The sequence below is a fragment of the Chelmon rostratus genome, chromosome 12, assembly GCF_017976325.1.
Source record: "Chelmon rostratus isolate fCheRos1 chromosome 12, fCheRos1.pri, whole genome shotgun sequence".
In the NCBI taxonomy this organism is placed as follows: domain Eukaryota; kingdom Metazoa; phylum Chordata; class Actinopteri; order Chaetodontiformes; family Chaetodontidae; genus Chelmon; species Chelmon rostratus.
The window spans coordinates 496773-520346 of record NC_055669.1 but is presented as its reverse complement, the minus strand read 5'-3'; the positions used below and the strand labels follow the sequence as shown (position 1 = coordinate 520346).

Here is a 23574-nt window from a genome sequence, read left to right as displayed (position 1 = left end):
AGATTCAAAGGAGGATAGGAACATAGGTCTTCCACCTGACATGCCACCATTGGGGGAAGTGGAGCAAGAGATGGATGTTAGCCCACCTAGATGGAGAGAAGTTGTGGAGGTGGTTAGGCGTGCAAAGGCTTCTTCCCCAGGGCCTAAGGGAGTCCCCTACCGGGTTGACGGGGATCTCCTACTGCCTCGCTAAGTACCAGATACTGATTGGATCAGGGTCAAATTATAATTCTTTGCCTAATTCTTAACTCTTCAGAATTTCACTTATAATCTTAAAAATTCTAAGTCTTAGGAGAAATCAGCTTTTCTTCAAAATATGCACAGAGTCTGGAAAAAGAGTCGGAGTCCAGAAGAGTTGAGTCCAGGGAGCTTTATTCTCTTCACAGATCAAAAAGCCCAGGCAAGTCCTGCCAAACAATGCCCAAATGCTGTTCTGCGCATTACCTTTTATACTATTGTCAGGCGGCTTGGCCATACAGTTTGGCCACATCCTTTTTATCAAGTTACATCTTTACACTGATTTTATTGTTTTTTTCATAGAGGGGGCTCTTCCCCTTTAATGCATAATGAATAATCTCTTACCTTATTTCTACTGGTAATTTTCCACTGTAGCCTTTGGGGATTTTCCACTGAGATCCCTCTGGCATCAGTATCTACTGGGATCTTAGGAACTTTCCAGATCACTGCTTTGTACTAAGTTTAGCAAGTTATCTCTATTCTAGTGTTTTATTGGTGCCTAGCCAACTCTTAGGAAATTTTTTAAAAAGATTTATTTAACAGAACATAGACCAAGCAAAACAGAGATAGTACTAACTATACAGACATATGACTCACTAAGTAAACAGAAGTTTCACTAAATAAACAGAGATGGGATTTCCTAAGTATACAGAGTTAAAGGATAACTTTCGTTTTTTACAACCTGGACTTTATTTGTAGCATTAAATACGACCATTTAGACACCCAGACAACTTTGGTGGCATTTGGAGTCGTTTTGAAGAAATTAGCCCCAGAAGAGCGGCGCGTATATCCATATAATGCGAGTAATTGGGGCACCCGTGCGTAGCCTCTATAAACGCATAATCTGCGGCGAAACTTGTTCATATTTCAGTATTTTGTTATGATATGCTCGTGCTATATATAAATATTCATCCATTTTGTGAAAAATAACAGTCGCAAACTACAGCTAGACTAGCCGTCGCAGAGTTAGCCGTGTTGTGGTTGGTTGTTCGCAGCGCGCGGCGCTCGAAAATGACGTCATCCACGTCAGAAGTAGTTGTCTAGAGACACTTGATGTTGATAACATGCCACCACGGGCTCAGAGGGGAATAGCGCCAGCATATCATAACAAAATAATGGAATATGAACGAGTTTCGCCGCAGATTATACGTTTATAGAGGCTACGCACGGGTGCCCCAATTACTCGCATTATACGGATATACACGCCGCTCTTCTGGGGCTAATTTCTTCAAAACGACTCCAAATGCCACCAAAGTTGTCTGGGTGTCTAAATGGTCGTATTTAATGCTACAAATAAAGTCCAGGTTGTAAAAAAGGAAAGTTATCCTTTAAGAGATGTGATTTCTAAATATACAGAGTTAAGAGTAAAGATAACATGCACAGAGATCCTCTTCATGTGCCTGTCTCCCCCATGTCTCTGAGCACAGACTGAGCACAGAGTGGACAGAGTGGAGTGGCACAATCTTGTATTAGCCCTCAGATTGACACTATCTTAGCAGTTAGCATTGGCATTTAGCAGTTAACGTTAACAGTATAGGTGAATCTAGCTGTATTGTCTTCTTCTGTTCTTCTTAGCAGTTAGCAGTTAGCATTAGCATTAGTATTAGCTAAATGGTAGCATCGGTACTGGTCACTACCTGGAGCATCTCCTAAACAGGCCTGGGTCAGTTGAACGTGGCAGTGCTGTTTGGAATGTGTAGGGGCAGTGTGAACTGGCATTAGGGGGGGTGACTCCGGGACGCCGGAGTTCACCGCCTAGCCTCCTGGAGGTGTCGTGGGACTAAGTAGGTGAAACACCGTTGAAGGGAGGTATCCACCTGATGACCCCCAGAGACGTGTTCGGAATCACTGCTCTTTGGCATGTATAGAGACAGATTAGGGGTCCAAGGTTCTTCACTGAGAATGAATCCTCTTTTCTAGCAAACAGTATCTTGTGTTTAAATTAACATGTAAATTGAATTTGCATTGATTTAGCATAATTTAATGTGTTTTTTTAATTATTTTATCCTTTAATGGTAACTGGGTGTGAATGTGTGTGTCAATTAGTTTTTTTGAGTGATTATCGTCTGTCACCAGTGATGATGCATTTCATGGCACGGTTTTTACTTTTTTTTTTTTTGTTGGGAAGGCACTGTGGCCAAGGTGGCAGTCCATTTCCCTGGTGGTGGTGTTTTCTTCACAATCCCCTTTTTGGTTGGTGTGCAATGTGGTAAGTGGTAAGCCCCAGCTCTATCCCCTTTCTTTCTTTAATTTCCGTGCCTGAATGCTAGTGCTTTTGTTAATGCAGTCAAAGTAAATCCTTGTGACAGTTTGTTTGAAACACGTTGTCTTTCCCTGGTGATTTTTGGCGTTGTCGTAACAGTTTAACCCCCCACGTCACAGTAGCAATAACAACTCTTCTGTGCTCAAAATGAACAAATTGAATACTGAGAACTGAGGCACAGATATAATGCCATGCACTGTGACCCATGAACTTGTGTGTCCATAGTCCACATTCAGTTACAGCTCAGATTTTCTGGAAGGGAGGAGCAGAGGAGAAAAGGATTAAGCTGCTTTACACAGCTCAGCTGATGGAAGTTGCATGCTCCGCTATAGTCAAGCGGAAGTCAGTGAGTTAATTTAAACACAAGATACTTGTGCTCAAAAAGAGGATTCATTCTCAGTGAAGAACCTTGGAGCTCTAATCTGCCTCTATACCTGCCAAAGAGCAGTGATTCCTAACACATCTCTGGGGGTCATCAGGTGGAAACCTCCCTTCAACAGTGTTTCGCCTACTTAGTCCCACTACACCTCCAGGAGGTTAGGCAGTGAACTCCAGCGTCCCAGAGTCACCCCCCCTAGTGCCAGTTCACACTGCTCCTACACAATCCAAACAGCACCGCCACGTTCAACTGACCCAGAAATGCTCCAGGTAGTGGCCAGTACCGATGCTACCATTTAACTATTGCTAATGCTAATGCTAACCGCTAGGAAGAACAGAAGAAGAAAATACAGTTCCGATGCTACTATTTAGCTAATGTTACATGCTAACCGCTACCTGCTAAGAGGAACAGAAGAAGACAATAAAGCTAGATTCACCTATACTGTTAATGTTAATTGCTAGCTACCAATACTAACTGCTAAGATACTATCATACTCTCACCGCTTTAGCTATTGTTAGCTGCTACAATGCTACCACAGGCCTAGATGCCACATGTAACTGCCGATTGCCACACTACCATCATCTACACCTGCCTCTCACCAACTGCACCAAAAAAGCGGGGTGGGAATACAAACCCTGGTTCGGGTAGGGGGTAGAAAATAAAGAGGTAGAGTCAAAAGATGAAAGTAGGGATTGGATACAGACCCTTGTTCGGGTAGGGGGTGGAAAATTTAGAGGGTGCTGAAGGTGGAGGCCTAAACCACAGACTAGATTTAACAGCCTCTTCTAACATTTCCTTCAAGAAGCAACAAACCCTACCATTTCCTTCAAAAAGCAAACAAAGCAGGAAAACAAACTCTAACATTTCCTTCAAGAAGCAAACAAAACAGGAAAACAACCAAAAAGATCAAAAAACAAGCCAACTCTGTATCTTACAACGCAAACTCACCTGAACAGGCCGCATGGTCCCAAAGAGAGACTCTAGCTGGACACACCCCCACCTTATCTAAACTTCCTCTTCCTGGTTCTCTTCCTATTGGCAGAGCGAGAAGATGGGGCCAGGAAAGCAGAGCAGAGGAGAGGTGTCCTGTTCAAACTTTAACCTCTTCTCCCGCCGGGTTAGGCATGCATGTCCTCTGCCTGCGGCTAAGCTTCTCAGCACCTGATTATGCCGCCATGTATACCGGCCTTGTGATAAGCTAATTCTACAACCTGACAAAATGTGCTTTAAACTTGCTGTACCTGAGCAGAGTGGGCACGATTGATCGCCCTGTACCCAGAGACTTAGGTTCTGCGGGGTTGGCAACACATCGTATGTCGCCCCTATCAGAAATTTAATACGGCCTTCCTCCATATTCCACAGGTCCCTCCAACTAAGTTTCCTCTTCTCAACACCTTCCCAATTCAACCATTGTCCCTGTTTGGCTTGACCAACTGCATTTGCCCCCCTTAACAACTCCTCCTGCCTACGCACCTGTTCCACTACAAGCTTTCTTTTCTCCTTTAGACCTGCTTTATTCCACATTGGTTTGCCTGGGCCAAGCCCCAAGCCTCCCCGGCCAAATTGAACATTTCCTACTATTTCTGCATGCCTAAGAGCTGCCTCTGCCTCCTGCACTGCTGCCCTTGGGTTCCATTTCCTCCCCCCAGAAGGGTTCGGAACCACATTGCTAACTAACATGTCCTTACTCCCAGATAATAAAAGTTCTGTCCTAACCTTAGTGCATTTAAACTCCTCTGTTAGACTGGATACTGGCAGCTGAAGCATTCCTTTCCCATACAAAGCTACATTGCTTCAGCACCTGGGAGCACCCAACCATTTTCTAATATAAGAGCTAACTAGCCTTTCCATTCTCTCTGCTACAGATAATGGGACTTCATATACTGACTAATAATGGGACTTCATAATGATAACTGATCAGTGACCCTCATAGGTGTAGGAACTGGGTGGGATGGGGGCACGTGTCCCCTCCAATATTAGAGACAGAGACATTTGTCCCACCCACAAATTATACCGCCAATGAGGAAAATATTTGATTTTGAAATCTTTAACTCACGTGCTTTTATTTTGAAACTGACAAACTGTATAACGGTAAATGCAGCAGATCCGTCTCCATCAAGACTCCACACACACCCACACACGTGTGTGTTCGTCCAGATCAGTAGGTGGCGGTGATGCACCCGACAACTGTTTGCCAACCGAACGAAGAAGAAAAAGAAGCGACGAAAAAGAAACAAACACACCAGCTAAAGAAAGCCTCACAAAAACGGTCATTATCGAGTTTTCTTCTTATATGTGCTTTGACCAGTAAATCTGTAGGAAATGTCGAGACTCCAGAGTGTGAAGGTTTTAATCTACCAGAGGCTGTCTGCGGCAGTCGAGGAGATAATTGGCCATTTAGAGACAACTATAACCGAGTATGAAGAGGAGATGTCGTGCCGCCATCGCATGCTTCTGAGCGACATGGCTACAAAACCTGAGGATACGCTGGAAATATCAGGTTTGTACAATACCACGTTAAATGCGTCGCTATTGTTGCAGGTAGTCGATGATGAAATAACAAAATTATTCGTACACAGCCTTTTGGCTCCAGCCAGTTGTATCCATGCTGAAGTGGACGCTTGCTGTTATTTGTGTGTGTGTGCGTGACACCGCTGTTGATTTTCAATAGCTTCCATGTCATGTGATTTAATAACTGAAAATCCATATCAGATATTATTACTACGTTGGACAAATAAGACACACCCCATCATGGTGTGTTTTAGTGCCTCTCATATTTTATATAATAATATTTCTATGGAAAAATAGGCATTTTCCCTTTCAATAGCTTCCATGTCATGTGACCTAGTGACTTCAAACCAATGCAGGATTGTTTTATTCCTCTGGACAAATAAGACACACCCAATTTTAAAGTCACTTTATTTACAAATGAGACGTTTCCAGTTTCCTTCTCAGGCTTTTTCCAATGCTGCCTTGTCCATTTGCACACACTGGGCGTGGGACCACCTCTCTCAAGTTTTATATGATTGGATTCAATTATTTTTCATTATTTTTCTATCAAACACCAAGTTGTTTACATAATTGTGTGAGGTGTCCTTCTATTGGCCGTATCCAAGTGTACTTGTGACTACATCAAAGATCACAGTGTAACTGCAGTTTCACAATAGCTTACCAAGTCAGTAACGGGAGGTCCAGATAGTTTTAAGGCTTCACACATAACAAGTGTGCTCATCAAACACTGAAACAAGATTTGTTTTTTGTTTTTGTTTTTACAAAATAATACATTTAGGTAATTTAAAAATAAAGTAAATTAGGTATATTTTACTTAACTGATTTAAAACTTACATACCTGATGCTTCTAGAATTTGGAGACAGCTCTCTCCTCTCCCTTCTCATGTCAGTTTTGGATGTTTCAAATTTGACATCTGGAATCAGAGGGAAGGCCTCCATCACTGTTCTTGCCATCTAAAGAAACAATGCTCTTGTTACAGGGGGTGTTTTATTTTCACTGTACAGTAATGCTACATACACTTACAACAAACATGGGAGACACTTTATTGAAGATATCCAGCCATGACTAGAATGGCTCCAAAAATCTTATTAGATTTGTAGATTTGTATTTGATTTTCCTTTTCACAATGAAATTCCCATTTGTATGCAATGTAACAGGCAACAGAGCAGATACAAAATACACCATGATAGGGTGTGTCGTATTTGTCCAGAGTAGTAAAACAATCCTGCTTTGGTCTGGAGTCACTAGGCCACATGACTTGGAAGCTACTGAAAAACAAGGAGTAAACACCAGCATAATGCCAAACATTGCAGTTGTGTAATGTAATTACTGCTGCTTACCTCCATATTGAAATTGTTTAATTCAGAGTCATTTTGCTGTCCCTTTGGTCTCTCTCAGAAGGGTCATAGAGGTGTTTGCAGAGGCAAACCTGCTCTGCCAGTCTTTCATTGAAGCCGCCCATGTTGATATAAAAAGCTGAGTGCACACAGTGGGTGCCTACCACCACAACGGTGGAGCCTTCATACTTGACGCTAACAATGTGACAATGTCATTTTTAACGCACGACAGGGCACTGCAGCAACCCTAAGCCAGGTGTCACTCTCTTCCTCTCTCCCTCCCCATTTTCTCTTGATAATTTTCCAATAAAGTAGTGAGGCTTTTAATTTTATATGTATTTTTTTTATTTAGCAGGTAACCACAATAAAGACGAAATGACTGTTTTTGGTTTCCGTTTAGTTCTAATTTTATGCTCAACCCTCTCACTCTCAGAAGCTCCTGTACACCACTCATCTCATTAAAATAAATAAAGGTATGAAGTTTGGATTGACTTAAAGTTGATTGTGTGTCGGTAGTCTTTTCTGCAGATGTTAAGCAGCCATTGATGATTAAAGAAGAGCAGCAGGAGTGGAGCCCCAGTCTGGACCAGGAGGACTCAAAGCACCCACACATAAAAGAAGAAAAGGAGGATTTTTGGACCTGTCAGGAAGGTGAGCAGCTGCAAGGACTGCATGAGGAGGATATGATTAAGTTCCCATTCACACATGTCCCTGTGAAGAGTGAAGATGATGAAGAGAAACCTCAGTCCTCACAGCTTCATCAGAGACAAACTGAGGACAATAGAGAGTCAGAAGCTTCAGCCAGCAGCTTAATTGAACAGATGAAAAAAGATGATGGAGAGGACTGTGGAGCATCACAACTAGACAGGATCTTGGTATCTGGTTTTAAATGTGTATCTAGATCTGACAACAAGACTTCACACTCTCCCAAAGCTGTGACTGAAGACAGGGGTGATGATCAGAAGGAGATCAAGATGCCTCAGACAGATTTAAATACTATGCAAAATAAAGTTCCTGGAAATGATATTGTTAACAATGGCAAATTGTTTAGCTGCTTAAAATGTGGTAAAAAATTTGGCCAGAAGCATCATCTGAAGACACACATGAGATGTCATACTGGAGAGAAACCATTTAGTTGTTCTCTTTGTGGTAAAAGATTTACCCAGAAGGGAAATCTGACACAACACATGGCAGTCCACACCAGGGAGAAACCATGTAGTTGTCCTGTTTGTGGTGAAAAATTTGCACAAAAAGGAAATCTGACTCAACACATGACAGTCCACACAAGAGAAAAACTTTGTTGGTGAGAAACTGACAAAGGCATAGGGAGAAGACAGAATAGCTTTTACAACAAAAAATTAAGTCAGCAGTCACAAAAAAAGAAAACCCAAGTGATAGCAGCAACAGGAATGAAGCTGTTGTGCTGCAGAACTGAATCAATGAACTTTTGACTTCCTTACCATCTATTTCAGGGCATTCAAATAGCTGAAGAGTCACCACCCTGTTGGTCCCTGTTGAACTACAAAAACAACAGTCCACTGGCAGTCATACAGTATTGTTGCAGAGTTTTCACTCACACTATAGCTGAATACAGACACAAGCTACAGAGAGCACTTAAACCACAAACAGTCATTGAAGAGCTCACTTTAATTACATATAGCTGGTCTAATCTGCCGTTGACAGGAAGCCTACTACTTACATGTTTTCCATGACTCTTTGTTCATAAAAAGGATAGGGGAAACGTGCCGGTGCTTTACAAATTTGGGTTTTTTTTCTGACCAGGAGTCGGATCCAAAATGGAACTAACTATCGAAATTATGTCAATAACCATATCGATAACCAATTATGTCAGTGATCACAGCTGCATATTAGTCCTAATGCACATACATGTCAGCTGTGAGTCGGTCAATAATAATCAAGGATATGACAATTTAACAACATAAAGTACATCTTAATTCTCTATTGCATCCATGTTTTCTTCACATATTTGTCCCTTCCACTGACTGCAAGCAGAGATGACAGTGGGGAGGAAGTGAGGAAAACTGGATGTTTGTCACCTTCAATATCATTTGTATTGCAGGAATTTGTAGAACGTTGTGTGAGGAGTAGCAGGCAGGGTGGAGGGACAACCACCAGCAGACAGCTGCTGAGAGCTGGGGGCAGACTGGAACTTCTGGAAGAATAAACACCCAGAGTCACACTGGATCCTGGTCTGATCCAAAGCCATTTATCGGGAGAGGAGAGCTCAGTTTTTGACACATTGCTCACTTCCATACGGCTAATATACAGTATTATGGCTGTTTGTGGTGAATAAACAAAGGGTTCCGTGGTTAAACTCGCATGCATGAGTAATGTGAGGTTTTGTTTGTTTTAAGGTGATGACATAAAATATGACAGACATTTGCTTAATTCAAAAAGCTCAATAGAAGCTTTTAATGTCAAAAATAATTACATTCGGTACAGCCCTACCTGAAGGTAGTATTTGCACATATGTCCAAATAGTAAAAAGGTTCATAGTTTTATGGCACTGATTTGTTCTATTGTTGTTCTCCCACATGAAAAACCACAATTTGATATAGTTGAGATTAGTTAGTCTGAGGAGAAGCAGCCTGTGAACAAGTCTGTGCATGAGCGTCACATTTCACTGAATAAATTCAACTTCAACCCAGTACAGTTATTATCATTGTTCTGTGTTGTGTTTACTATGATCTTTTCTTTTTTGACAGGAGCCACAACTTACGTAGCCACTTAGGTATGTAGTAATTAATAGAGCAGCACAACAGTCTCTGCAACATGCCAGCATCACATGAATTAATCAAAAACAATCACAGAGACATAACACAACAATCCAAAGCAGTTTGTTGGAAGCCCACTGACACTCACAGATCTGTGCATCAAGAATACCAGTTGTCTCTTCAAAACCATACTAGAGTTGATGATTTGCCAACTGGTAGATAGAACTCCATTTTATTTGGGTTAAGTAGAACTCCACTCAGCACCTGTTAGAACAGGTCATCTTCCACTTTCATTGTTCTCAGTACATGGAGAGCCCATCTGTGTGCTCTGCTGCCTGGGTTTGTGCTGCAAATGGTGGAGGAGGATTCATCAGGTCGATGGTCTGTCCTTCCCGGATCTTTAGAACTGCCTGCTTCAGACTCCACCTGCAGGGAAGGACAAACATGGAGCGGTGCACACAAGAACTAGCAATGCTGTTTTGACAATGCGTCTGACTTTCAAAAGAAAAAGCAGAGCATAGACAGGAGGTGGTCAGTCTGGTAGATTCCTTGTGTGTCATACAGCTTATGTTTTGTCCAGCACTGATTTGTATTGGATATGGAGGTATCTCTCTGTTACATTAGTGAGTAATTCAGTTCACCACCATTGTTCTCATTGTACAAAGAAACACAGCCTTACTTGCTTGAAACTCTGTGTCTCATCACTAATTTGCATAATCTAACTGTGAAATGCACAAAACTCATGATTTGCATAACACATGCAATGTCACATTTAAGTGCCACTCATTTGCATGAAATGGAAATGTGACAATGTTTGCAGAAAGTTGCTTACGTCATGAGCGCTCTTGCTATTTTGGTTCATACAGTGTGTTGAAGTTGTATAGTTGCATATATATGTACACCAGTCACATCACTTGTCTCTGACCTTTGAAACACCTGAACCACTGGTCATAAGTAAATTGTCACATTAGTTTGTAATTGATGTGATACAGTAGCATTAGCATCATAATGTATTTTAAGAATAAAATATGAAGCACCACTTTTGCTTAAAGGTTGGAAAAGAGGCAGTAATGCACAGGATTAAAGAGCTCCCAACACCCAATGTCTCTCTCATAAACAGGCAGGGTACCATAACAGACCAGTCTGGTGTGTGTAAAGAGGTGTGTGTGGTTATTGTGTCACAGTCTGTGTCATTGGCAGATGACTCTATATTCACAGTGGACTGATGCCCAGTGGAACTTCACTCTGGTGCAACACTTCTTAAATCAGAGGCTGCAGATGTATCAACATGTGTCCTGCTGCTTTCAGATGGCTGCAGGCATTTAATGAACTGGAGAGGAAGTTTTTCATACCAAGCAGCTACTGTAAGAATCACTGATTCTAATCTTTATGTAACTGCAGACTGAACTAACAATGTTCCTGCTTTAAATATATCATTATTTTGTTACTTCATCAACTAGTTGTAACAGATCATAGAATTAGCATGACCTTGCACCAGAAACAGACATGGCTTGAGTCATCTAATTTTAGAGCAGCTTCTGAGACCCAGTGTCCATCAAAACACCAACAACTGACTGTGCAGCTGCCTCATCTGAATGAACCTCCCACCTGGTTGTTCCTTTCTTCCACCTGTGCACTGTGTGCTACACACCAACATACCACACAAACGGGCCCAGTTTAAAGGCAGGGTAATACCAAACTGTGTCAGTCCCCTGTGTGTTGTCACAATGCCACTTCAATTTTCCTAACAATTAAGAGTGACAGGCATCAATTTTTGCTATATCACAATAAATTGAATAGAATTGTCAGAATCATTTCATTTGCAATGAATGTACTCACCTGTTGGTATTAGGGTCTCTAACTGAAGAAGTATGCAGATAGCCTCCAGTTTTTGACCCAGTCACAGGGATCTTTAGCTGCAACACAATGCAAATTCAAAGTAATCTGCTCACATGTAAACAGATATCAGAGCTCTTCACAACAGGATTGTATGGTACAGCTGTCAGTCATACGATTCCCACACCAATCTCTGGATGGCTGGATGTAAGGATAACATTGTGACCCATGTTCCAAAGCAGTAATGATCCAAAATGGAAGCTGACAAGGACAAGGTAGCCAAACAAACATTTGAACAGCAATGGAACAGGTGAGTGACTGACAAGCAGGAGAGTGGGAAATGTTTCATAGAAACAGTTTGTTAGACCTGCCCTTCAGTGCCTTATTAACCTGGTGTCATTCTCAGAGCAGCCCTCTCTCTCCCTCCCAGCTGCTTCCTCAACTTTACATGGTTGAGTCTGCTGTTCTGGCCCAGGCCTGCTCCTCCACTCCAGGTTCTAGCTCACTCAGTCCCCCTGGATGTTATTTTCGGCGTGGTTCCATGGCCTCTCCCTGCCCTGCTAAAGCCCAAATCCGTGGCTCTCTACTAGCAGCACCATTACTCCTCTTCAACATCTTCCTCCTGTATTTTACAATAAAAACCTTTAACTTTGTATCTGCCTCCTTGTCAGCCCTTAACACAGTGTGGTGGAAGCTCCTGGCAAACATAATAACACATTTTGATGACTTTCGAAAATACAGTACCTGTGCCATGTGCTGAGTTATAACGTTGTTTCTGTCAGTCAGACGGATGTTGTGGACTTTTAAAGGTGGGGCCCCCAGGCTTTCCATGGCAGCAGGACATGCTTCCAACTTTTGCAGAGCCAGTCCATGGTAATCTGACTTAATGAATGTCTCTAATTGGACAGCAGACAGAAAGTACAAATAGTGAACAATGATTGAAGAGGGCTTAAAATAATAAGTTATGGGCACTAAGTAATCATTAAAAGTGATGAAAACAGTAAAAATTGTGAAATTGAATGACTAAGAGTGACTTGTTGGACCTTTCATTGATAAGCAGTTGAGGTTAGTTGACATGCAGCAGGTATTGCAGTGTCAGTTAAAGTGTCAGCTCTGACAGAAATTCAGCTGTCAGTTGAAGAGTAACCATTTTTAAATTGTCTGTGTCACATACATCTGATGGAGCACATACTCTTCTTTTTTAATCAATAAAGACGTCTACACAGGCTGCATGATAACAGCTTGTGTTTCACTCACGCTATGCAAGCATAATAACTTGGCAGTTATACAATGGACAGTGACTCCACTTCACACACATTACTTGATTGAATATTGGCCATACAAATTCTTACTCTAACAAGTCCATTCAATTCCATTCACAGTGGACGAGCCGGAGATAGATAAAACACACACACACACAGATAATTTGTACTCACTCTGCTGTAGGTAGTACATGGTGCCAATCCCTCCACCAGTCAGCAAAGTGGTGAAGATGGTGAGCTGCTGTAGTTGAGAGGTGGAAACCCTCATCTTTGCTTACTTCACTGTAAGACAGCACAGACAGACACTGATCTGGTCAGTTTAGTAGAAATATGTATACATGAACTTTTCTGACAGAGAACTGTGAATCATTTGTAAAGACATTGTCCTCATATCGAAAAATTACTGAAAATAAATCAGTAGTTTCTTTATACATGTTGGCTTTGGGACATTAAACTTGGCACTGTACATACTTGGTATATCCTCCAGTATATGATTTCTTCATTTGTATTTTTCATTAAATTATACTAAACACAGGCAATCATATCAAATCAAGTTCATTGTCACATTATCATGCACAATCTAACGTATAGTGAAATTCTTTGGCGCCCAGCTCCAGAGCAAATCTTACAAATTAGCAGATAACATAAAATGAAAAATAGATTAAATGAAATTGCTGGGTTTCACTCACTCGTTAAACCATCATTCCCAGGGGATTTATTATCTTTTAACCTAGAAATACATGAATTAATCTGTTCTTGGGTAATGTCCTGGTCACATACATTTTTTTGTTCTTCATCTATTCGTTTTACATCCCCATCTAAAGTACTGAAGAAAGAAAACAAATCACACAAATCAACTTTTTTCTTATACAGGTTTTCATAAAAATTCTTAACAAAATTAGATATTTCAATGGCATTATCTGTAATCTGGCCATTGATATTTAGTTTAACTATTGAAGAGGTTTCTGCATTTCTTTTTTCCAAATTGAAAAAATATTTTGTGTTCTTTTCACCTTCCTCCATCCATTTTCTTTTAGATCTTACAAAGGCCCCTCTTGCTTTTTCTTCATAGATCCGATCTAGTTGTAGTTGTAAAGTAATCAAGTTCTTTATCCTGTTCATTTGGGTTGTTGTGTAATTAAAATTAGCTGAAATATATATCAATTTATGGTCTGTGAGTACAGAGGGTTCAATATAAACATCCATGACTGCTTTCTCCAAAACTGTTGATATTAACCAAAAATCTACTCTTGACTGTTTACTCAGGTCTTTTGTTTGCCATGTAAACTGACTCTTATCAGGATTTCTATATCTCCATATATCAAAACAATTTAAATTAAAACACAGTTGATCAATTTCTGCAGTTTTATCAACTCTTACCGGACGTGGTGGCACACAATCCAAAAGTGGATCTTTAATAGAGTTCCAATCTCTTCCAAGGATTAGTTTCGCGCTGGGGAATAGCATTAAAAATGAACAGATTTCTGCTTCCACTTCTTCAAATAAGGCTTGGTTTCTGGAACTATTATTTGTACCATAAATATTACTCAATATGAAAATGGTGTCCATAAATTTCACAGCCAGAATAATCCATCTTCCAAATACATGAATTTTATTCTTCAAAATTTTACCTTCAAACTTCCCTTTTAGAATGGCTACACCTGCTGAATTTTTACTGCCATAAGACATCCAAATGTCCTCTCCCCATTGCTGCTTCCAAAATGTATAATCAGTCACTAAAGCATGGGTCTCTTGTAAGACAATAAAATCAGCATTACATTTTTTACAGAAGAGAAAGACAGCTTTCCTCTTTATATTATCTCGAATACCCCTAACATTCAATGAGCACAGTGATAGGGACAGTGTCTCGCCCACACAGTCCAAGAGAGAGCAAAGAAAAGAAAAACAACAACAACAAAGATTTTTAACACCTATTTTAATAGTCTACTTTAATGTTATACCTGATCATTTATTATAACAATTCTCTTAAAACATAGTTCCTCTCTTCTCTCCTTGCGTGGTTTCCTTGCATCCGGACTAAGGCGCAAGGAGAAATGGGACGTACCCAACGAGCTGAGATCAGCTGAGCAGTTTGCCATGGCGATGTGTTGTGCCACATTGCTGAACTCCAAATGACTGCTTTGTGTTTACAGCTGAACACGGAACACACGTTTTCTCTAGTAAGGTTTACATTTCCAACTACGTCAAGGCTCACTTGAAAGAAAAATCTGAAAACATGCTCACCTTCTTTTACATCCGGTAAGACGACGCTGCTCCGTTTACATCCGTAAACGTCACAGACTGTCGCAAATTGTGTCTGGGTGCGCTCCATTGTGTGTTTGGAGTGTCCGCTCACTACGAGCAGGCGGCGTCTATACGCCAAAACTGAGATCATATGGCAACATTTTTCTTCTACATGTGGCGGAGTGAGGGGAGAAAGGTCACAAAGTAGTATGAGGGGGGAGAACCGACAACGCCACCTGGGGAATTGCACCCCAGGAAATACCTCAAGAATATTAACAGTTGGGAGATTAGTAAGGTACACAGATTCGTTCTGAAACAGGACAGAGACGTATTGTGTTACATAAATGAATTATTTATTGAAAATCTATATAAACAGGCAGGGCTGAAGCTGCAAGGGAAAAGGGAAAAATTAACTAGTCAAACTACAACTAAATAAACAAACACTGGAAGGGATCATGAACATTTCTTTATTGCAATCTTATCTAAAAAAGGCCTTAACAAATACGCTCTAAAAAACCAGAGATATAATAAAATACCCAAAAAAAACTCAGCCCAACATAACCTAAGGGTAAGAGTGAGCAGAGGCCATCAGTGGGGAGGCAGACTATGCAGGGGTGCCTAAAGGTGCCACCACTAGTGAAACACAGCAAACCTCACAGCAATCCTCACAGCAATCTCAACAATCGTGCCCCGGTGCCTTTACTTACATGCAATATGTAGGACCCTTACCCGGGGTAGCTAGCCTCCCCAACAAAATGGCGCTCCACCTCACTAAAAGAAACAAATACTAATAACAAAATTAACAAATACAGCAACCCAGATGTTTTAATATATTCAAAGAAATAACTCAATATGATGTAAAAGCAAATCAAAATGAGAAACTGAGCACAAAATACAAGAAAGCAAAACAGGAAACCAAACAACCAAACAAAATGAGGGCCAAACACAAAGGCTCTAAAAAGGACAAAACACAAAGAATGCTAAAAGGGCAAAACAAAAGAACTCTAAAGGGACAAAACACAAGAATGCTAAAAGGGCAAAACAAAAGAACTCTAAAGGGGCAAAACACAAGAATGCTAAAAGGGCAAAACAAAAGAACTCTAAAGGGGCAAAACACAAGAATGCTAAAAGGGCAAAACAGCAGTAACGTGAACCTATAATAAAGTGAAAATGAGATTAATACTGGTTCACAACACTGCTTTTGAAAGTTTAAAAAGCACAACCCTACTTACCGCCTATAGTACCAGACCACTACAGCAGGGAGAGGGCTCAGACCCCACTGCTACCTTCAGCCTTACTAAGAGGGAAAAAGGGGTTTTAAATGAAAGTGCAGGGAAGAAATAACGTGACAACTAAACTGAAAAAGGCTCCCATACCTACCCAGTGCAGCAAACAGCAGCCATCACTCAGAGGAAACAGCAGCCAAAAGAAGGAGCATGTGCTCACTCAGCCCTTATATAGGCTGGCTGTAATTAAGGGAGTGGCTACTGAGGACTGGAGTCTGGAGGTGCATTCAAAAGCTCTACCTCACTACATACAGCTGCAATGTGTTACTGCTGTAACCGTAACGTGTTATTTAACATTAAACACAACAAATCATATGGCACATACAGGGGGAAATGATTCACTGTTCATACTAATACTGATATAATAATTAGGACCAGTAAACAAGAGAAAGATGACACAAAAATATGCACATGAGGCTGGAACTTTCCCTTTTGTGAAACATCAGACATGATCATAAAGAGATGAACATCAAGATTGTAATAACTTTTTATATTATTTATTTATTTGTTTTTTTGATTTGTCAGTTGAGAAATGGCTGAAGAGGAAATTTTACCAGTGTAACTCAATGCTTAGCATGTAACAAGCATTTGGTAAATTGGCTTCTGTACAAGACTCCTAGACCTGCCCTGCCATTAAAATGACAACAACTACACTGACTATAACAGTCATATCACAGGTTTCTAACCAGAATAAGCTATCAACTAAAATTGCAAACATTTGGTGAAATTTGTAATGGCATTGTTGCTTTAGCTGTCCTTGTTCTTGTTCTTTTGTTTTGTTTTGTTTTTTGTGGAAGTTTTTTGTTTTTGTGGAAGTTTTTTAAATTCTGAAATTGTGCCATTTAGTTTTTATGTTGATTGCCTTATGCTTTTTTTTTTTTTTGCCTTTTTTTTTTTTTTGGCCTTTTTTAATCTTTTAACGTATTGGGGCAATGTAGGAAATAAGTATTTTCACTTTAACATGATATCTTTTGGATTTTGTTTTTTTTCTGATCCATACAATCATTCAATCAATCAGTTCATCAGCAATGAACAACAGCATACAGTGTCTATATACAAGTCAGACCGGCAGTTCCGGGACCTTGGCCCCCACTCTCAGTGCCAGTTGCTTTCCTGTAATTTGTGTATTTTGGCTCACACCTCTGTACATGGAAATTGAAGTCCGCCCATGTGGGTGATTATGGGAGACATTTCCATAAGGGATTTTGTGCCAGGAGGCATGTGTTCATGTCCCTTGCTAAAACAAAAGCCACGTTTGACATTTTATTTTTAGATTTGGTTGTCTTACTATTTACTTTTTTTTCTTTAACATTATTTCTGGTTTTCAGTTGTAGTTTGGTTAGATTTAGGCAACAAGACTACTTGGTTAGGTGAAGAAAAGGTCATAGTTGCCTAGCTGCAATGCATCTATTAATGCAAGACGCTAGAATATAGTCCCTAGAATATAGTGTGTAAAAACACTGTTTGCAAAACACTGAAACCCCATATTTAATTTAAAATAGCACAAATACAACAAATCAAATGTTGAAACTGAGAAATGTAATTGTTTTTTGAAAATTATATCCTCATTTAGAATTTGATGCCTGAAACATGTTTCAGAGAAGGTGGGACAATGGCAACAAAAGACTGGGACACATGACTGGGTATAACAAGAGCATCCCAAAGAGGCTGAGTCTCTCTGAAGTAAAGATGGGGAGGGGTTCACCATTCTGTGACAGACTGTGCTGGTCAATAGTGCAAACAATACATCAAACAATTCAGAGAATCTGAAGAACTCTTCGGGCCCTCAGACAGCACTGCATTGAAAACAAATACGACTCTGTAGTGGACATCACTGCATGTACTCAGGAACACTTCCAAAAACCATTGTCTGTGAGCACAGTTCGATGCTGAATCTACAAATGCAAGTCAAAACTCCACCATGCAAAAAGGAAACCATATATAAACCAGATCCAGAAACACGTCCACACTCCCTGGTCCCGAGTTCATTTAAGATGGACTGAGGTGAAGTTGAAATTGCACTGTGCTCTAACAAAATTTGTCATATATGACAAAGGAGACTCTGAACTGCTGAGCAGATGAAATGGTACACCAAGCAAGAATGAGAAAACATTGCACTTTCAAAATGACAGCAGTTAGTCTCCTCAGTTTCCAAATGCTGACAGAGTGTTTGTCAGGGCTCACCCTGTGTCTGCTTAGGCCCTCTCTGATCCTGTGTCATTCCTTCCATATTCTCTCACTCACCTGTCTCAGCTCCTGTCATTGCAGCTCTCAAGCAGCGGTTCCCATCTGCAATCAGCGCCATAGGGTTCCCGACGGCTGCGCGTCATCTCACTGATTATCACCACCTCCATATAACCGGGCTCAACACTCCACTCCCTGCGAGATCGTAAACTCAGTTTCAGACTGTTAGTGATTGAGCCGCTTGCATGTTTTAGTGTCAAGTTTTTCTGAACGTTGTTTAACGTGGTTTTTTCCTCTCTGTCTGCAGTCCTTCGACCGTTCTGTCGAGATCCTGCATTCACCTGTATTCTGCCAACAACGCCAGCTGAGAATTCCACTGCCTCTGTGCTCGGCAGCCCTCGACTCCGCCGCCTTCCCTCTGCTCGGCCACTTGCCGATACCTTCCCCGTCTGTCTGTGCGCTCCGGCGGATCCAGCCCTGGACCTTGGACAGCTCCGTCTCTCCGCTGCTCCACAAGCAGCCGCTGTGGACTGACAGCTGCCCGGCGGAGTCCTCAGTGAACTGAACGCTGATTCCTCTCCAGCATTCCACCCGCCACACGGAGAGTTAAGTTTTCAATAAACTCACTTAAAACTCTGATCTGCCTGTGCCTGTTCTGTGCATTCTCCTGTGTTTCCACTACCGGCAACTCCTGACAGTGTTGTTAAAAGAAGAGGTGATGCAACAGGCTGGTAAACATATCCCTGTCCCAACTTTTCTGAAACATGTTGCTGGTTTCAAATTGTAAATGAGGATCTTATTTTCAAGAACACTGAAATTTCTCAGTTTCATTATTCAATATTGATTTGTGCTGTTTTCAATGAAATATGGGGTTTTAGTGTTTTGTAAATCATCACATTCTGTATCTATTTATTTGACACAGTGTCTCAACCTTTTTGGAAATAGGGATGTATACAAAGTCAGCCATCACAGATATCAGTACCAAAAGTCTTAGCACCTGTTGACAAAACATGCGGAACATTGTAGCCTTGGAATCATCTTTCTAGCTGCAAGTGTGTAGGGCTAGTAGTCCATTAAAAAACACAGGAAGAAAATAGAAAACAAGAGCAAAGACAACAGTAGTAGGACACATTCAGAATCAGAGTCAGTAAGGCCAAGTATGTTGATGCACACAAGGAACTCGATAAACATTCAGTCATAGTAACATACATTCTACAGTATTTCACAGCAGTATCTTACACAGCAAGCAAAAGGCTGCATGATTTGGTTTAACTGGATTATTATTATTAAATATGGATTATTGCATTCTTTTGGTAATGTCCATTACTGAGTGCCCAAATTGAACGTTCATTATAATGTTGAGTAATTAGTGAATAGTGGCCTGTGACGGCTCTTCCGACAACTCAAAGCCCCTTGAAATGAGATGCACCCATGGGTGCTCAAGTTAGGTGCGTCTGAATTACAGCCATTCACTGCAGGATACTTACACTCGCGCACAGAGTCACGTGGCCACTCAGCGGATGGCGGACAGGGCACGCATGTGAAGCGCCGTTGGTTTGGTCCCACATTTTTAACAGTTAATTCTGTCCTCGGCATTGAAGTGTACTTGTGACGACTGACCTACACAGCGAAAACTTACCAGCACTCTCAAAGAAAGGAAAAAGGCCAACAAAGACCATGTCGGCCAATAAAGACTTACCTGGAGCCAGGCTAAAGCTAATGCTAGGCCAATACGAATACTAAGCTCTCGATCCGTAACTATGCTGCATATGTTGCGTCTGGCCCGGACACAGCTAGCACCAGTGGCGCGGGGACAAGACGAGCACCGACCATCCTTCCACCCAATCTTCCACCGCCCAAGAAGCCAGCCTTAGAAACCGAGCCATCCCTCACCGACGTCCTTGCCGCTATAAAGAGCGTGGACAACAAGGTGGAGGCTTTTGGTCAACAACTGAAGGCAAACTCTGACATGCTTCCCCGTATTGTACGGCAAGTGGATTTGAACTCTGTGAACATTACCAAGTGCAACTCAAAGGTGGAGGTGCTGGAAAAAGAGCCTGCAGACCTTAAGGTAGAAAACGCAGAGCTAAAAGAGAGACTCCTTGAAACAGAAAGATACAAACGAGGATCGGCAGGTGAGTTCAGCAAGCCAGGGCATTAGGTAAGGTGGCATTTTACAGAGGCCACATAGCAATTATAGATGGACGAATAATTAAGGCTTCGAGCCAGTTACTCTCAGTATCTGAGAGAAATATGCTAATAACCTCCGCATCTTAAAATGTCAGTTTAAGTTATCCTTAGGTGCTGAGAAAGGCAACTTAACTTCAATTTAGTTTCCTTGACTCATCACCCAAACCATACCATATCAAGACACGATCTGTAAAGGAAACATGGGTGAGAAAAGCGGATGTGTGTGGACGTGTGGGGCTGTCACACAGGAATTATTTAATTTACAGACTGATCTTGAGGACAATGTTTAAGAGGCATCCAGGGGCCTGCCCTCAGTGTTTATTTCGATCTCAGTTTTCAGATAGAAAACTTATTTGTGTAATTTCTTTCTTTTTTTTTGTGCTGTTATTGTTTTTGGTTAATTCAGATTTGCATGTTATGTCACTTAATGTAAGGGCTTTAGGAGATAGCATTGAATGAAAGGTAATTTTCCTTTTCTGCAAAAGCAAAAAGACACATTGTGTTCTGCGACAAGAGACTCACTCTAATGACAGCGACGAAAAGTTCTGGTCCAACCAGTGCGGCGACAAGGTTTTATTTTCTTTAGGTTTTTGGTTAATCTCTGACTATTTTTTAGAACAAGTTGCGGACTGCCTCATTTCCGCTGCCCCCTTATCTGACCACTGTTCTATCAGTTAACTCTGAAGCCTATTAATGCTACCAAGCGAAACAAAGGTTATTGGAAGTTTAATGCCAGCCTGTTACATTCTGAGGCCTGTTGTCAAGGGGTTAAAGATATAATTCATGAAATCACTGATGATGCTAACTTTTCCTCTCATGTTTCTAGGTGGGAATTTCTAAAATTTAGAATCAGAAACTTCTCTATGTTATTTAGTAAACAACAAAAACATTCTTCCCAACTAGAAGAGGCTGATCTGGCCAGGGAAATAAGCTTGTGCTGCAGCAAACCCATTATCTCTGACACAGATAAAGGGAAATTACTCACTCTCCAAACCAAACTGGACGAGGTTCATATACATAAAGCAAAAGGGGCTTATATCAGATCCAGAGCCAAATGGATTGAGGAAGGAGAGGGAAATTCTTCTTACTTCTGTAGACTAGAAAAGACAACATACAACACACAGGTGAAAAACAACATAGGGAGTTTACTAATTGATAATACTGAATGTACTGACCCAAAAATAATTGCTAAAGAAGTCTACTCCTTCTATAACAATCTATACTGTTCAAGCTTTTCACCAAATGCCGCAGAAACCTTCTTCGATAAAATTCAAGGACGCATTCCGCTAATAAGTGAGGATTTCAGAGATAGTTGTGAGGCAGAGACTTCACCTTAGGAACTGGGGAAAGCGCTGCAGTGCCTGAAGCCTGACCGCTCCCCAGGCCCTGACGGCCTTACAGCCAACTTTTATAAACATTTCTGGGATCACCTCAATATGCTTCTATTTGAAACTCTCCAAGAAATTCTAAAAACATCATTATTGTCACCAACTATGAGACAAGGGGCGATTCTTACTCCAAAATCAGGCAAAGACCCCAAACTACTTGAAAATTGGCGACCAATATTCAACAACAACAACAATATTCGACTGGTTCTCGATTTAGTCGAGTATAGTGATTATATAAATGACGATGGCTTCATCTTATTTCTTGACTTCTACAAGGCATTTGACACTGTAGAACATCCCTTTATCTTCAAAGCATTAGAGTTCTGCGGCTTTGGAGAGAACTTCAGGAAGACAATTAAATGCTTTTATCACGACACAACCAGCTCAGTTTCCTTATTAGGGGGCACCTCTCCTCGTTTTAGAATAAATAGAGGCATAAAACAAGGCTGCCCCATCTCACCATCACTTTTTCTAATTGCAGCAGAGATGCTCTCAATTCTTATCAAAAACTCTGTGGTTGAGAAACTGAGTGTGATATAGTAGTAAGTCAGCTGGCAGATGACACAACTTTATTCTTAAAAAATGCTGAGCAGGTGCCAAAGGCCATTGAGACCATCAATCTCTTTTCTAGGGCATCTGGTCTAAAACTAAATCTGGCAAAGTGTGAACTGTTAGCCATACATGACTGCCACCCTGTGGCAGCATATGGTATTCCGATTAAGTCTACAGTTAAATACCTGGGTGTGCACATCTCAAAAGATAATAAACTGAGTGAATCCCTGAATATCTGGAGTAAGATGCATGAATGTAAATCAAAGTTAGACAGATGGCTGAATAGAGAGCTCTCTCTCTTTGGTTGCATTTACATCACAAAGATGGAAAGTCTCTCAAGATGTATCTATCCAGCTTACTCTCTCTCCATTTCCAACAAAGCAAATAAAAAATTAAATCTGGAAAAGATTACATCTGGAAAAGAAAATCCCATTATCTAAAGAAAGCAACCTTGGTGAAAGACTATGAAGACGGGGGGCTGCAGGCTATTGATTTCGACTGTATTAATGGAACGTTAAAGATTAAATGGTTAAGATCCTTCGTGTCAAACAATAACAGTTTTTGGTATTCCGTCTCTAGAGAAGTGTTTAAAATGGTTGGTGGAATTGATTTTGTGTTACGCTGTGATTTCTCAGTTCAAAAACTCCCAGTTAAATTGTCTTTATTCCACTCACAGACGTTGTTCTACTGGAAGATGCTGTACAAACATAACTTTACACCCCATGATGTTTCCATATGGAACTGCAGATTCATCCTTTCCAGAAACAAATCTTTATTTTTTGTGAGTGGATGGAGAAAAATATATGGTCTGTGACTCATCTATTAGATGAACGTGGCAAAGTCCTACCCTTTGATGAACTCCGTGCTAAATTTAATTTCCAATGCAACCGTAATCAATATGATAAAGTCATCAAAAGTATCCCAACAGCCTTTTTTCAGATGGTAAAAAATATATTTCCCTATATGGCTGGCCCTCTCCAACTCCCCTCTTTGACCATTGATGGACAAGATTTCTCAAGTGGGACTCTGCCAAATAAAGTGATCCGTGGTCTCTTCACATACACTATATATCCTTTACAGTTTAGCAGAAACTCAGGCTCTCACATCGTTGGTCAACCTGTCTTAAAAAATTTCATACCAACTTTTTAAAAATGCCTTTACCTCCTAAA

General features: G+C 40.9%; 2 protein-coding genes across 5 annotated transcripts; one reads left to right on the top strand and one right to left on the bottom strand.

Moving 5' to 3' along the window:
* Positions 1–5105: 5105 nt before the first annotated feature.
* LOC121614467 (zinc finger protein 260-like) lies at positions 5106–12166 on the top strand. 3 transcript variants are annotated; one of them, XR_006007231.1, is made up of 3 exons: positions 5106–5379; positions 7245–7379; positions 8809–12166. XR_006007231.1 is itself a non-coding variant. In XM_041948330.1 (3 exons), the coding sequence occupies exons 1-3, from the start codon at positions 5202–5204 to the stop codon at positions 11753–11755; spliced, it is 339 nt and encodes a 112-aa protein (XP_041804264.1). In that variant the 5' UTR covers positions 5106–5201; the 3' UTR covers positions 11756–12166. The 3 variants fall into 3 exon arrangements, 2 of the variants coding, with proteins under 2 accessions (XP_041804264.1, XP_041804263.1); XM_041948330.1 differs by having other exon boundaries at positions 11730–12166; XM_041948329.1 differs by having other exon boundaries at positions 7245–12166.
* LOC121614470 (cytochrome c oxidase assembly factor 1 homolog) lies at positions 7054–14851 on the bottom strand. 2 transcript variants are annotated; one of them, XM_041948336.1, is made up of 5 exons: positions 13942–14014; positions 12736–12843; positions 12044–12195; positions 11303–11379; positions 7054–9889 (listed from the first exon to the last, which is right to left on the bottom strand). In XM_041948336.1, exons 2-5 carry the CDS (start codon positions 12827–12829, stop codon positions 9763–9765), a joined length of 450 nt encoding a protein of 149 aa, XP_041804270.1. In that variant the 5' UTR covers positions 12830–12843; positions 13942–14014; the 3' UTR covers positions 7054–9762. The 2 variants fall into 2 exon arrangements, with proteins under 2 accessions (XP_041804270.1, XP_041804269.1); XM_041948335.1 differs by lacking the exon at positions 13942–14014 and adding an exon at positions 14806–14851 and having other exon boundaries at positions 7055–9889.
* Between the last annotated feature and the right edge of the window lie 8723 nt (positions 14852–23574).